This window comes from Helobdella robusta (assembly GCF_000326865.2).
Source record: "Helobdella robusta unplaced genomic scaffold HELROscaffold_62, whole genome shotgun sequence".
Classification (NCBI taxonomy): domain Eukaryota; kingdom Metazoa; phylum Annelida; class Clitellata; order Rhynchobdellida; family Glossiphoniidae; genus Helobdella; species Helobdella robusta.
The window spans coordinates 468,461-484,345 of NW_008705346.1; the positions used below are offsets into that span (position 1 = coordinate 468,461).

At 32.3% G+C, this 15,885-nt stretch overlaps 2 protein-coding genes across 2 annotated transcripts; both read right to left on the bottom strand.

Annotated features, from left to right (window-relative positions):
* Positions 1 to 3,740: 3,740 nt before the first annotated feature.
* HELRODRAFT_180503 (hypothetical protein) lies at positions 3,741 to 6,869 on the bottom strand (the record flags this gene model as incomplete). Its single annotated transcript, XM_009029812.1, has 9 exons — positions 3,741 to 3,773; positions 3,940 to 4,042; positions 4,129 to 4,277; positions 4,582 to 4,731; positions 4,872 to 5,025; positions 5,186 to 5,289; positions 5,782 to 5,863; positions 5,983 to 6,072; positions 6,802 to 6,869. 9 exons carry the CDS (start codon positions 6,867 to 6,869, stop codon positions 3,741 to 3,743), a joined length of 933 nt encoding a protein of 310 aa, XP_009028060.1.
* A 585-nt stretch (positions 6,870 to 7,454) lies between these two features.
* HELRODRAFT_193897 (hypothetical protein) lies at positions 7,455 to 11,035 on the bottom strand. The gene is made up of 14 exons (XM_009029813.1): positions 10,818 to 11,035; positions 10,588 to 10,664; positions 10,424 to 10,467; positions 10,171 to 10,278; positions 9,900 to 9,988; positions 9,520 to 9,709; positions 9,342 to 9,410; positions 8,974 to 9,051; positions 8,639 to 8,721; positions 8,450 to 8,520; positions 8,082 to 8,127; positions 7,947 to 7,998; positions 7,751 to 7,855; positions 7,455 to 7,649 (listed from the first exon to the last, which is right to left on the bottom strand). The coding sequence occupies exons 2-14, from the start codon at positions 10,616 to 10,618 to the stop codon at positions 7,593 to 7,595; spliced, it is 1,023 nt and encodes a 340-aa protein (XP_009028061.1). The 5' UTR covers positions 10,619 to 10,664; positions 10,818 to 11,035; the 3' UTR covers positions 7,455 to 7,592.
* Positions 11,036 to 15,885: the final 4,850 nt, after the last annotated feature.

Below are 15,885 nucleotides of genomic sequence, written 5' to 3' on the forward strand. Positions count from 1 at the left end.
AATAATAAGATGATGTTGTTTTTGTTGTTGTTGTCGTTGCTGCTGCAGCTGCTGCTTATGATGATAAGGATGATGATGATGGCAACCATGATGATGATGATGATGATGTTGATGATGACGATGAAGATGATGATGAGATTGGTGACGATGACATGATGACGACGTAACTTAACAACACATTCTCGTCAAACACGATATCATGATCAACTTTTTTATGACATAATAATTAATTATCCTTATAATTATAAGTATTAGTTATGTTATTATTTTTATTATTATTATTGTATTTTTCAAATTAGTATATCTCAAAGTCTGTTAAGGTATTATACAAATTCACATAATAATACTGATTTTTGTGGTTTTTTACTTTACCCAGACTGAATTTTTTTTAAAAAGTATTTATGGTATTTTTGTATGTTCGTATGTATGTGTGCGTGTATGTACGTACGTGTGTGTGTGTGTATTTGGTGTGTGTGTGCGTGTTTGTGTATGTTTGTGTGTGTGTATTATACATAAACATATATCCATTTATGTATAGATGTATGTTTTTTTGTATGTGTGTGTGTATATGTGTGTGCTCGCGTGTGCTTGTCGTGTCTGCGCGTATGCTTGTCTGTAAATGTGTGTTTATTTGTGTGTTTTTATGTTTGTATGTTTACAAACCAAGTTATTTCAAGGTAAAAAATTGAACCGTTTTTTTTTTAATTTTGTTTATTTTTTTTTTAAAAACGAAAATCCAAAAAATATTTGCATTTATCTTAACAATAAACAACAAATAAATAAAAATGTATGTATGTATGTATGTATGTATGTATGTATGTATGTATGTATGTATGTATGTATGTATGTATGTATGTATGTATGTATGTATGTATGTATGTTAACATCAATAAAACATCAAAACAATTCTATTAAACTATGAATTGTTCAATGTTAGGCCTACAATTATTCAATGTGTGTTTGTGTGTGTCTGTGTGTGTTTGTCTGTGTGTCTGTTAGTGTGTGTTTGTGTGTGTATGTGTAGACAAAAAATACATACATACACACACACATACAACGTATACCACGGTGTACAAAATAAAAACATACAAGCAGCATGCAAACCACTTTTCTAGAAAACTAACATACTGTTTTCGTATATACACGCATACAACTAAACATTTACTACACAAACATACCGACCCACACACACATATATACATACACGCACAAATACGCACACACACACACATGCATGCACAGATTAATCACGTACAAGAAATACTAATACCTCGGAATAATACGCATCATTAAATGCCTCGCTCTGATTTGTCATTGAAGACCCAATTAGATTTCGTCAATTTGGCTATTGTATGTTGTGGTAGATAATGATGATGACTACAAAGATGAAATGGACGAATGAACAAACGAACGAACGAACAAACGAACGAACGAATGAATAAATGAATGAATGAATGAATGAACGAACGAACGAACAAACGAACGAACGAATGAATGAAAAAAAAGAACAATAAACAAACAAATAAATGAACGAATGATTTTTATATACATAAATTTTTGTATAAAAAAATAGAATAGTTAAACCCTTTAAACAAAACAAGCCGTCAACAATGAATTATAATACTATTGCTAATACTAATAGTATAACTAGTCTACTACTATTACTACTACTATAACTACTACTACTACCACTACTACTACTACAACAACAACAACTACTACTACTACAACAACTACTACTACAACTATACTACAACTATTACTACAACAGCTGTTAGACTTTTACGACTACAACAACTACTACTACTACCTCCACAACTACGACGAATACTGCCGAAGCTAAAAAAATGTTCTCCTCTTTTTTGAAAGCTCTCCAAAAGCAGCCAAAACACATGTAAACCCCCTTGTCACACACAAAGCCTCACACACAGACACACACACACACAGACACACAGACACACACACACATATATACATACATATATATACATGCAATATGTGTATGTATATACGTTTATGTATATACGAATATATATACATAGGCTGACGGCAAGTCACAGCAATTAAGATTTATAATTGGACACTCAAGTCTTATGACATTTAATTATGGTATAGGTGTATGGATGGAACTGTCTTCACCATCATTCACCCTCGCCATTTTTTCTCTCTCTCTCTCTCAATTTCACCCTCTCTCTTTCTCTTTCTTTCTCTCTCCTTCTCTCTCTCTCTCTCTCTCCCTCTCCTTTACCTTGTTCTCCATCCATGAGTTTTTGTAGGAGTTATTTTTGGTTAATTTTTTTTCTGCCACTATCTCACCTTCATAAATATCATCGTCAGATCATCATCAGATCGTCATCACCACTGCGTTCTGTGGTTTTTTAGTTACCCGTAGTCACGTTATCACATCATAGTTGTCGTCATCATCATCGTCGTCATTATCCAAACCAGCCAAATCAGCTGAACAAATTTAGGCAAGTATAGACATAATAACAATAATAATGATAATAATAAAATCAAGACAAAATAATAATAATAATAACTGTTTGATTCGAGTACCTAGGCATACATATACTATTTGCTAATTATTTACATACTGGTATGTAAACACACACACACACATAAATGTATATACAAAGAGAGAGAGAAAAAGAGAGAGAGAAAGAGAAAGAGAGAAAGAGAGAGAGAGAGAGAGAGAGAGAGAGTAGGAGAGATAGAGATACATGATGCACGTTAATGTAGTATTGTTATATACTTATATTGGCTAGTACTCACAAAGGTTTTCTAGAGTGCAATAGGAAGGTACTTGTTCTGCTATGTTTGTTTACTTTGTTATGTTTGTTTGTGTGTATGTTGTGTGTTTAGTATTGAACTGTTTTATATGGTATGCGTGTGTGTTTTTGTGTTTTTGTGTTTTTGTGTGTATGTGTTTTTGTTTTTGTGCTTATGTGTTTTTGCGTGCGTGTTGAAATGTGTGTAGAGACCTCGGGAGAAACAATGCAAATTTCACGACGGCAATGGAAGACAATCCATATTTTTCTTTCATGAGAAGAAAAGAACTTTAAATCGTGATATTGTTTGGTTTAATTTTATATTCGTTTTTTGTTTTTTTTTTTATTTTTTGAAAGAAACTTTTATCCCGGGACTGATTAACAATTAATCGCCATTGTTAGTTGTTATTTCTATAGATTTCAAAAAAGAAATCTACAGAGAAGGAACAATGGATTAAACGATAAAGAGATTAATTTTGTTACAATATATATCTATGTATCTATCTATCTAACTCAGTCCTATCATCAACTCTCTCTCTTTCTCTCTCTTTCACTCTATCTCTCTATCTTCTCTCTTTCCATTAATCTCTAAGTAGACTGCTAATCGCTAGAAAATAAAATTAAGGCCTTTAATTAGAATTCATTCATTTATCATTTATTTATTCATTTCTTTGTTTGTTCATTCATTCATTTATTCATTCACTCACTCATTCATTCACTCATTCATTCATCGGATAATGAAATTTGTAAAAAACAACTAGATTTTTCTAAAAATTGGAATTCAAAATTATGAAACATTAATAAAAAAATAATAAAAATAATTTATTATTATCACAATTTTATGTTGTTATCATTATTATTAATATTATAGGCAATTTTTATTATTTTATTAATTTATTATTATATTAAAATCGCATTTAATAAGTCTTATGAGTTTAAAATATGTTGTCCAATTTGAAAAAGCTTTTTCTGTCACTTTATCGGCGGAAAGGTAGGCTTAAAATTCTGAAATGAATTTTTAGGAAATAATAAAAAATAATTAATAATAATATCCTAGTGTAATCAAATAAATAATTGAATAATTAGTCAATTGAGTGTGTATAGTTAATTGAATCATTAGTTAATTGAATAATTAGATAATTGAATAATTAGTTAAGTTAATTGACTGCACCTTAGTCAAACAGTTCCGAACTATCCTATCAGTAGCAGACACGTGCGGAAGGAATATGGATGGTATGTTGCAGGCTGGTTCTGGCTTGGCATACGTAATAAAACTGCGAAATAACCAATAATTAGCATAATAATTATCATAATTAAATACTGTAGGGCTTTATAATTATAATATCCATAATTAATTTACTCTCTATCGCAAATTCTCTTCACCATATCGTCAATCTTCATGCGTTCCCGGCACTTTTCGACCGAGTCGTATTCACTTTCAGCTATCAAAGACAGTGACAGTGGCTTTGTTTTTTGCTGGTGGACCAGGTGGGGCAATTTAAATGGACCCTAGGTTTAAATAATATTGATAATCATTAATTTATTATAACAATAACTATGTGGTGTTAGCTTTATTGAGAATCTATTTTATTAATATTTGGTTGGTGTAAGTTTTTAAGTAAAATGCCGTGCAATTGAAATATGCCTCAAATTTGTGAGATTAATCAGTCGTTTGAGAAATATATTACTAGATAATTTTTTTAGCCGTTTACATGACCGAAAATGTAAAATATTAATGTATTATTAAGTTGTGTTAATAATATAAATACAATAAAAATTGTGTTACTAGGTGATAATTTACAGAAATTTGAACCTGAAGTTTCGGTGGCAAGTGTTGTGACTTCTGTTGGTACGGCATGGTTGATGAGATCGCGAAGTTGCTGACGGCTCTTTCTTTGTAGCGCCTGAACTTCGGACTAACTCTCACTTCTCTCAATTTGAATTCTAAGCAATCCGGTGCCAACTTTTGAGAAAAAAAAAAATCAATAAATAAAACATTTTTCTAACAAAAGAACAATTTCAAAATTAGAATCGAAACAATTTCCACCTCTTTAACTATAAAAAAAAAACATCGAGAATTAGCTCCGTAGTAATTGAACGAACTTTGTACGGGTTGTTGTATACTCCAGGGATTGATTGGGTTGACAAGAGGTAGTGGTTTTTTTCCACGTAATTTTGTAACAGTATGACGTCATCTCTCGCTATCTTCATCCTCATCTTTTCCTCCAGTTCCTGAGCTTTCTCAAATTGTTCCTGTCTATAGTTCACAAAATAAAATACTATCAAAATTTTATAAATTGATAAATTAATAGTAATAAAATCAATTTTCTTTTAAATATGAGATGAGAATGATAAAAAATACAACGAGGGAACCAACAAGATTGGTCGTCACGACCAGTTTATCACGTTAAACTGACCTGATAAGCGAATTCTTACGTTGAATCTCGTTCAAGTATTTCTTCCTCTCGGCAACATTAAATCTACATCTTCTTGAGTAATATCCCCGCCATATTTTCTGGATCTAAATTTTGAGAACTTATTTTCAGGACAAATATAAATATTAAAAAAATAATTAAAAAAAGAAAGTAAGGAAGACAGGATGGATGAAATGAATGAATGAATACGCACCTGAATGTCAACTTATAAGGCGAATAGATTGCAGAGATATGAGCGTAAGAAATTATGCTGTAAATGCCATACACCCACACACACATACACACACATACTTTCACGCACAGCGCAACACACACGCCCACACACATATACACACACAAACACATTTACTTTTGTGGCCATATTATTGAGAAACTTGCCCCAATTTTCTTCAATTAGTCGCTTTTAGAAAAAAAAGCATTTAAAATAAAATCTTTAGACAATTCAAACTATTAAATCTATAATATACTTTGTTAAATATTCATTTATTATATTATAACAACGCCGATAATGACGATGACGATAATGTGATGACAAAGACGACGATGAAGAAGAAGATATTAATGATGATGTGACTCACAACTCTCATTTCAGTTACTCTCTCCCTATCCCGGCTACCCTTCCAGACTTTTTGAATTTTCAGAGCACATCTATTCAAATATCTGGAAAAATTGATTGATTGATTATTTAATTGAAATCGATCGATCGAACGATTGATTTAAATTTTTGTGAAGAAGCTGACAATTAAAACAGTGAAACAGAAGGGTAAAAACATTTCTACTTCAAATAAGCTCTGACTTTGATACCACGGAACCAGGCTTGTATCTTGACACATTTGTCGTACTCGTTTTTCCTGTAGTATTCGGCTATCCTGTTTCCAAATTATTGCAAACAAATTATAAGTAGCGATGGGTTTGAAATGTTTCTTTTGACAAAAAATTGTCACAAATATCACAAAAACGTTCTCGGATAAAAAAGCCAGAGCCCCGTCATCTGACGATAGAAAAAAAATTATCCTACATACTGCAATTTTACAGACTGAACAAAATATCTGGAGTTCTGTAGTTAGCTACGGTTAAATCTTTTAAAGGCAAACATGTGCATACAACATGTGGATACAACATGTGGATACAACATGTGCATACAACATGTGGATACAACATGTGCATACAACATGTGCATACAATGTACTTGTATATACGCTAATGTAGGTCCAAACACCTCGTCTCATCCTCCTATATGAACAGTTTTAAACATGAGACGATTCTTTTAGGAAAGTTATTAAAAGCTGTTAGTTTGGCTGTTTCAGTGTTTCGTTCAAGTCTTTTAAACGTTTCATCATCAACCAAATCAAATCTTACTCTCTAAACTTTTCAATTTCATTTTATGTAATTGTGTCTGACTCTTTGTCCCTAAATTTTGCAGGTAACGAGTTACGATCCAGACGTGTTTGTTCCTTTAAAATAACCACTCAAATACAGAAATGACATTCCTATTATAAACATGAACGAAAGAGAACAACGAAAGCTTTCTAACAAAAATTAAAACGTATACCTGACGAGATATAAATTAACAAAAGAAGATGACAAAACTTGCTAACTGAACCCTCTCATAGATCTCATCAATGAACAAATCTTGCGATAACTTCAAATCTATCCAATCCTTCATCTTGCTTCACAATGCTCCCAACGATATTTTGTTTTCAACTAAGGAATATCTACATCGTCATAGCAACTGCTTTGAAAAATAACATTCCTAATCTTTCACGTATAAACTTTTCTGAAAAAAAATCCTGAAAAGTTTCTATGTACCTGCAAATACCTTTCTGGTAATATTAACAAATAAGCGAGCGTTATATTTGGTAATTAAATACATACACATAAAACATTGACACATTCATTTTTTAGGCGTTATATAAAAACTGCTTTGTTATTAATAATATTTTGTCAAAAATGTTAAATATCAAAAGTTTTTTATTTAACCTTAATAAACTTCATCAAAATGATAAAAGTCTCGCGTAGAAAAATTGAGAAACTCAACTACAAGTTGAATAATGCCGAAAACGCAGTGATCTTTATGAATAACACAATTGTATGTAAACCATACCTTAATATTAGTCCTAATTAGTAGAAATGCAGTTGAGATGCTGTTCTTATTTGAAGTTGTTTTCAAATTTTGCTTTAAAGGGTAGAACTCAAAAACACGATAGAAACGATGCTAATTATCTTAAATCGAATTAACACTTTCCACAAATTAATCATTTTAAATCAAAATTTAAAATCAAATGAATCGAAAAGATAAGTTAACTAAAACAAAGTTAACTGCGTATATAAATAGCAATAATAATAATAACAATAATAATAATAATAATAATAATAATATCTTGGTTGATTAGAGGGATCTCAATTCATCTTGTCTCTCTAATGTCTTCATGTATTTCATCAATTCCTTTCAAATTTATTATAAATATTACTTTTAATAAAAATAATATAGTAATAATAATAATATTATTATTATTATTCATTATTATTAATATTCATGATCATCACTTGATCTTTTTGCATCTTCAGGGCATCGATTTCGACTTCTTTGTACTGGATATCCTTGGAAGGATCCTTTACCGATGATGATGATGATGACGATATCATTATATCCTGATAATGATGACGATGATGATGATGGTGACGAAGACGGTAATGATAATGATGACGTTGATTATGGCAATGATAACCTAAGAGAACATACCTCTTGTGGAAAATACTTAGTGTAGGCGTATTTCCATAACTCCATTGGCGTCCTTGTGATGATGATGATTATTCATTAAAATTTATTTATTATTATTGTTTATTTATTATTATTATTATTGTTGTTGTTGTTTACCTGGCCGAGAGTTTACCAACGTCCCCATCTGGTATTGGTGGCATACCTGTTAATTATGTTGTTTTTGGTTCTTATGTTGTTGCTCGAGTTTCGGTGCTCAAAAAGGCATGTTTTAAAAAGTACTATTACTATTGCTGCTGCTATTGTTACTAATACTGCTGCTACTACTACTGCTACTACTACTGCTGCTACTACTATTACTGCTACTACTACTTCTGCTACAACTACTGCTGCTACTACTACTGCTGCTACTATTACTGCTACTACTACTGCTGCTGCTACTACTACTACTGCTACTACTACTGCTGCTACTACTACTGCTACTGCTACTACTACTGCTACAAATAATAATAATAATAAATAACTACCGATATCTTGCATAGTGTCTTGTCCGGCTGTTACACTCAATGGTTTGTTATGAGCCGTCTGTTGTGAGGGACTTAAAATAAATCGTAAATATGACAAAATTATGACGCATTTATGACGTAATGACGACGTAATTGTGATATAATTATGACGTAATTATTAATTGTAATTATCGTCAAATAACCACCCACGCAATTTCGGTGTTGAAAAGTAGATTGCTGATGAGGCCTTTCACCCTCGACACCAAACCTTCGCATTTCATGGTACTGCAGAACTATAATAACATAATAATTACAATAATTATAATAATAATAATGATAATAATAATAATGATAATGATGACATCACTATTACTTTTACTACCTTACTACCACAACAACAACAACTACTACTACTGCTGCTGCTGATACTACAATTTCTGCTATAATAACATATTATCAATAATAATAATAATTATTATTATAATAACTATAATTATACTTAATATCATTATTATTATCTACGTCATAATTAAAATAGAACTAACTTGCAGGTGTGCGCCAATAGTGTGAGCCAGAAATCGTAGCGTCCTACATATGACTTTCCGCTCCTCGCTTTCAAAATTCTTAATGGCGTATTTATGACGTAATTATGACGTAATCATTACACTCTTACTAATAATGGATAATGCAGTAATAATATAAAAAATAATATCGGTGATAAGGTCGAAGTTCTTACTGATTACGAGGATGATGATGATGATAATGATGACGATGATGATGATGATGCTGATGATAAAAATGATGATGATGAAGATGATGATGATAAAAATGATGAAGATGATGATGATGAAGATGATGATGATGATAAAGATGATGGTAATGATAACGACGATGATACTGAATGGATGACAACCTGGAATGTATCGTACTTAGTACAGACAATGGTGATGGGCAGTGGGAATAGATCCAGTAGGTCGAGATCCTGGTACAAGGATGTACGCATACATGTTTGTGTAAAAAATTAACAGTATTGGCATTGGTTATCGTTAAAATAATTGTTATAATAATAATAATAATAATAATAATAATACAGGATGGTCTTCCTTATATTTCATCCTTGCGGCTTCCAGCAATCTTTCTCTAATTCGTCCATTCTTGCCGTCGTCGCCATGTTTGATGACGTCATCAACACGTGACTTCAGAACTCTGAGCCAGTGCTCCAGAACTGTCCACAATCGTTTCGGCTGGCTGAGGTCGACAGTTAGAACGATTCCCGTTGAACTGGATGAATGAAATGATGGATAGACGAATAGGAGATTGGATGAGTGAGTGAGTGAGTGAGTAAATAAATGAATGACTGAATTAATGAAAGAGAATGAATGTTAAGAGATTTATATGAATGAATAGATGCATGGATGGAGGCAAGGTTGATGCGTGAATTTATGAATGATTAGATGAATGAATGGACAACCTGATATTTTTATTATCGATGACAGATTCGATAAGTTTGGACATTAGTACGCCACCCCCGACCTCCCATACGTGCCCAATGTCCTTGCCCTTCAAACAAATTAACATAATACAAACTTTAAAACTATTAGAACAAACTAATCAGCCAATCGGAAACCAGTAAATTTATCGACCAACCAATCAAACAACAGACCAGTCAACTAGCCAACCAATCAATTAAAAGCAAATTTTTCAATCAGCCAATCAACCAGCCAGCCAGCCAACAAACCAACCATAGAATTACTTTTGTTCATCCGAGCGTAGACATACTCAACTCCAACAGTTGGCTTGGCTTGATCATCAGGCCTTTCCAGAAACCTCAAAATGATCGACGTTTTACCCTTCAAAAATGATAAATTTAAATTATAACAAATTAATTATGTCAAATAATAATTAGAATAAAATAATCATATAAATAATAATCATTATTATTAAACGCTTTTAATTTATTAAAACTTGTTTAATGAAGAAGTTTATCTTACTTACAGAACTTTTACCTCCCAGAAATACAACTGATTTTTCGTGTTCATCTTGAAACGAAAAAAATTATAACAATAATATATTATTATTTGTATTATTACTATAATTATATAATAATTATTATTAATATTATAAAATTATTTAAACAACAATTATAAAGTTTGGTTAACTTTTCGTCATGTTTTTTTCTTTAGAGTTCATTCTTTCAACTGCAACATCCCACAAGTTAATGTAATTTCTAGATTTTCTAGAAATGTGTTTAAAATTAATTCAACTAATAACCTTTTTTATAAGAATATTATATCATTTTAATGAAATGAAAAGTTATTTCTAATTTAATACTATATCATTTAAAAAAATTAAGAATTAATTTGTTTGAAAATTTCAGAACAAAGTTAACATTGCGTCAGCGGGCTTGCTGGCTTTCCAGTTTCCTGACGGTTTCAACAACCTACTCGCACTGGCATCATCTTCATCATTGTCATCATTTTTGCTCTTGAATTTGGTGTCAGGTTTTTTATTTGAGGTTCTGCTCTGACGAACATCGTCATCAACATCATAAGCATCATCATCGTCATCGGGTTTTTTACTTTTTCGATATTTTTCATCACCATTTCGGTCACCCTCCTTTAATTTTTTCTGCTGTTTATCGCCATCATCAAATTTTTCTCTAACTAAATCGCCACCGCCCTCTTCATACTCGTTGACCTGTTTTTCTTTCTTTCTTCTTCTTTCCCTCCTTTCATCTTTATCATTGCCATTGTTGTTGTTGTTGTTAGAGTCGTCTTCCATATTTTTCTTCCTCCTCTCTCTTTCTCTTCGTCTTCTCTCCTTCCTGGCCGCCTCATCCTCCCCGTCATTGTCGCCAGCTTCTCCGTCAACGTCACCCCGGTGGTGCTTCGATTTCCTCTTCTTCTTCTTTTCATCTTTGCTGCCGTAGTTATCATCGTCCGACATTTTGAAATTTATTCAACAAGTTTTTGTTTTTTTTTTTATATAAATATGAATTTACACTTAAGTGGTTCATACAATTTTTATTATTTTAATTCTTGATTAAAATCACCAAGAAGTAAATTTGCTTTGTTTATACACGTCGCCATTGGCAACCGCGAGCAAAGAACTACAAACACGACACACTATTAAAATGTTCCAAACTATGCTGCTCTGCTTTTCTTGCAAACTAATTTCCTTAGATGACTATCTTAATTATCAGAGTTGCAGCATGATAAATAAATTCTACAAAATGAATTCAAACAAATTTTTTTCGAAAAACCTAAAAAGAACCAATCTAGACCTCCTCAAACATTTCTTCATTTCACTTATATACAGTACACTAATAAGATACTTCTTATGAATTAATATAACACCTGATGAATACATACAAAAACGCCCATGCATACGTACGATATGCGTATCTAAATGCGTATTTGCACAAACAACGTCAACGCAAATCGGAAACAGACGTGTACAACATGGCGTGTGTGCACGCAATTTACTGTACAACAAATAATGGCTGTGTTGGGCTCTTTGTTTATATGTTTGATGGTATTCGTGTGTGTGCGCGCGTTTGTGTGTGGTGTGAGTGTGTGGGATGTGTGTGCACGTTTGTGTGGGATGTGTGTGTGTGCGATTGCGTGGGACCTTTATTTTACGTGCGTAGCTTTTCAAATTCCATCTAGGGTAAGTACGTAATTTATATGGGAGTAACGCTCACACTGAGTAGACATTCATGATGATTTAACAGTCTCTACTGCACTCTGGGATGTTTATTCAAATTTATCCAGGCTGTCCTCCTCTGATGGAGTTGGATGGGTAGAGTTTGGAAATGTAGGTTGAGTTATTGGAGGAAGATTATGATGAATTCAATCAAAATTACGAAGCACGTGATGGTTCACATAGTATTCCATTGTATTCCTATCTTTATTTTACGGTTGTTTTTACAGTTTAACAAAAAATTTTAACTAATAAATTAACGCCTGACAAAATGTTGTTACATACCATTTATGTACTCAAGTTTGCACGTACTTACGTGTTTGTGTTTGTGTGTGTGTGTGTGCGTGTGTGATAAATAGCAAGATAAATGTAAAATCCGAATAGGACCACGTTGACTTACACCGGCACATACATTGAAGTCAATGCAAATAGCTTTAATCAAAAATTTGTGGTAACAACAACAACAACAACAACAACAACAACATCAGTAACAACAACAACAACGGCAATTTCAACTTCTTCAACTTCAACAACAGCATCAACAACAAGAGCATTCACTAAAATTAGACATACACCAGTCCCCTCCCATGAGACAACAAAAACAACAACAAAATAAGCAGCAGCTTCTACCTACCGGTCGGCCAGACGTGGGCGGTTAAACGCCTCAAAAACCGTTTTATGTCCTCTGCGAACGGTTATTGAAAAGCAATTTGACAGCCTAAATGATGCGTAGGCAAGCATTACGTGTTATGTTAATATGTATGTGTTTGGTGTGTGCGTGCGTGCGTGTGTGTTTGATGTGTGTGCGTGTGGTGTGTGCGTGCGCGTGTATATACGTATGTGTATATGTGTGTACAATATGGGATTGAATGAGAAAAAGATGGATGTAAGAGGAACATTCAGAAAGAATGAATACTAAAGAGAAAGAGAAAGAAAGAGAGAAAGAGAGAGAGAGTGAAAGAAAGAGAGAAAGAGAGAGAAAAAGAGAGAGAAAAGAAAGAGAGAGAGAGATGTAGAAAAAACGAAGTAGTACAATACAGACAAAATTTCAATACTACGGTTTCCTTTTAAAGAATGAGAACGAGACGATGGTGGTAATGATGATTTATTATGATGGTGATAATGATGATAGTGGTGATGATGGTAATGATAATGATGACGATGACGATGATGACGTCATTTCCTGGCAATGCGTCAACTGGCTAGCGTGCGCTTCTACTACGTACATGTTTGGCACGGAACGCGTTATAAAAATAGTAAGAACAATAATAACAACAACAAAAAAGACGAAGTTAATAAAAATATTACTATTAAAGTTTTATAGTTATATAGTAATAGTAATGATAATAAAAATAATAATAATAATACCCAAATATTATTTATTTAATAATAAAATAAAGATTGAAATATGTCAGGCTTGTATGTATTTATATTTGTGCTTGAGGCTTTTTAAAACCAGTCCTATCGAACCATCATCATTTATATTCAGTTTGGAGATTTATTCATTTTTTTTAATTGTATAAATTTAGAAAAATTAATCAAATGGATAAATTTAAGATGTAACAAAACAATGAACAAATTATATAATAAGCAATTATGTTTTTTTTTTTAAAATTTTATATCTGCGAAACAAATCTTTTAAACTGAAAAATTTCAACCTCCAGAAAACATGTCAACCGGAAATTGAACTATTGAAAAAACGAAAAACAAAACAAACAAACAAACAAACAAAAGTGCTCGTTCAAGCTCCATGAAATTCAATATAAAAAACGCATAAAACAAAGCTGAACTGAGGGTGTCTTGCGGGATGGAACAAAAAAACGAAAGAAAAAAGAGAGATATCGACAGAGAGAGAGAGAGAGAGAGAGAGAAAGAGAGAGAGAGAGAGAGAGAGAGATGGTTTAAAAGAGATAAAGAAAAAATATAGAAAGGAGAGAATTCTTAACCTTGTCACAAATTCAGCCCGTGGGTTAGCAACGAAATACAAACAAACACAAAAATTAAACTCGGACATCCAAAACTGAAGGACCATGCTGACGAGCAAGCGTTCAAAAAAATATGAAGATATTCGACATGAATACGCACATAAACAAAAAATGCATACGCACAAACACACATACATGCACATGCATATGGACACATACGTACATGCACATATACATACATACATACAAACATATATACATACATACATACAAACATACATAGATGCCTGCCCAACAGCCAACAAACAAACAGCCTACCATAACATAACGCCTGAACTGACTGAATTACGTCGTGTGAACGCTCTCTTTCCACGCATCCGTCGCATGTACGCGTCGCGTGCACACGCACATTTACACACACACACACACACGGCATACAGCACATATTTAAATTTTGTATTTATCGCAAATGTCATCTTAGATCAATAAGATTGAAATACGGAGGTATGAAATAATTGAGATGCTCTAAGTTAAATTAAATGAATTTAATTCTTGAAAATATCGACATAAAAAGAGAGAGAGAGAGAAATGGTTGAAAAGAGATGAAGAAAAAATTTCGAAGCTCTCGAGTGAATTGCTCACTTCCAGTCTTAATAGCTAGAAATTGAGCTGTGCAGGGATCACAGATGTATAATTATGTGCAACTATACTCACGTGTACAAATCTGATTATATGTACAACTCTAACTATGCGTACAAACAACTCTAATTATGTGTACAGCAAACAAAAATATGGTGTGTACAACATGAACGTGTGCAAGGGAGATTGTTTGCAAGGACAACCATGCCAGGCCAGGCATGTATGTGTGCGTACAACCAGCAAGCACTGAATCTATGAAGGCCTTCGTCTGTTGTAATGAATGGAAGACACAATGAAGAATTATAATTGATTTAAAATAATAATACTACTAATAAAATAATCAAAAAATAATAATAATAAACACAATGACACCATGTTTGATTCGTTTAAAATAATGCCAAGATGGTGCTTCGGTACGCACAAACGTCTTTATAATTAAGCACATATCTAAATAAACATACGTTTCATTGTTATCTGTACACACGTGCGTATATCATATGGATGCTCAATGTACGCATACATATGTCCATGCAAACACGCGTGCACGTCTGTTTTTACGCATGTCTGTAAGCATGTATCTTTGAATGTACGTTTTCTTCTTCAATAATAACATTGTTTATTTATGTGCAATTATGGTGGGGTCTTGTTCATAGATTTTATTGGCTGGATGTTTCCTAACTATTCTCTCTCTTCTCTCTCACTATAATATATATATATATATATATATATATATATATATATATATATATATATTATAGTGGATTAGGACTGTCAAAAATGCAATTATTGATGAAAATCGTTAGTTGGCTTCCTGCTTAATTTTTCGATTTTTCCAACGGTAGATCGCATATCATTGTTAAGTTTCTTGATTTCGCAACCAAAATTTTGGTTTTGACAAAATTGACAAATTTTGGTTTTGAACTCAAAAAACATGAAAATGATTTACGATCCACCGTCAGAAAAGTCGAAAAATTAAACAGGAAGTTGACTACCGCTGAATATATATATATATATATATATATATATATATATATATATATATATATATATATATATATATATATATATATGTTGGTAATAGACCATAATTTTTACAATATTCTACAAATTCTACCGAATGTTTGGCGTTAATATGTTTGTAGTTCGTTTTTTAGATTTTTCTCACTAAAGTTTTTTGGTGAACGTTTAGTT

Coding starts and splice junctions, on each gene's coding strand:
- HELRODRAFT_193897 (XM_009029813.1), bottom strand. CDS start 10,618: ATGAACTCTAAAGAAAAAAACATGACGAAAA. Junction 7,856..7,946: donor CTAAGTATTTTCCACAAGAG/GTATGTTCTCTT, acceptor CATCATTATCAG/GATATAATGATATCGTCATC. Junction 7,650..7,750: donor TGAAGATGCAAAAAGATCAA/GTGATGATCATG, acceptor TAAATTTGAAAG/GAATTGATGAAATACATGAA.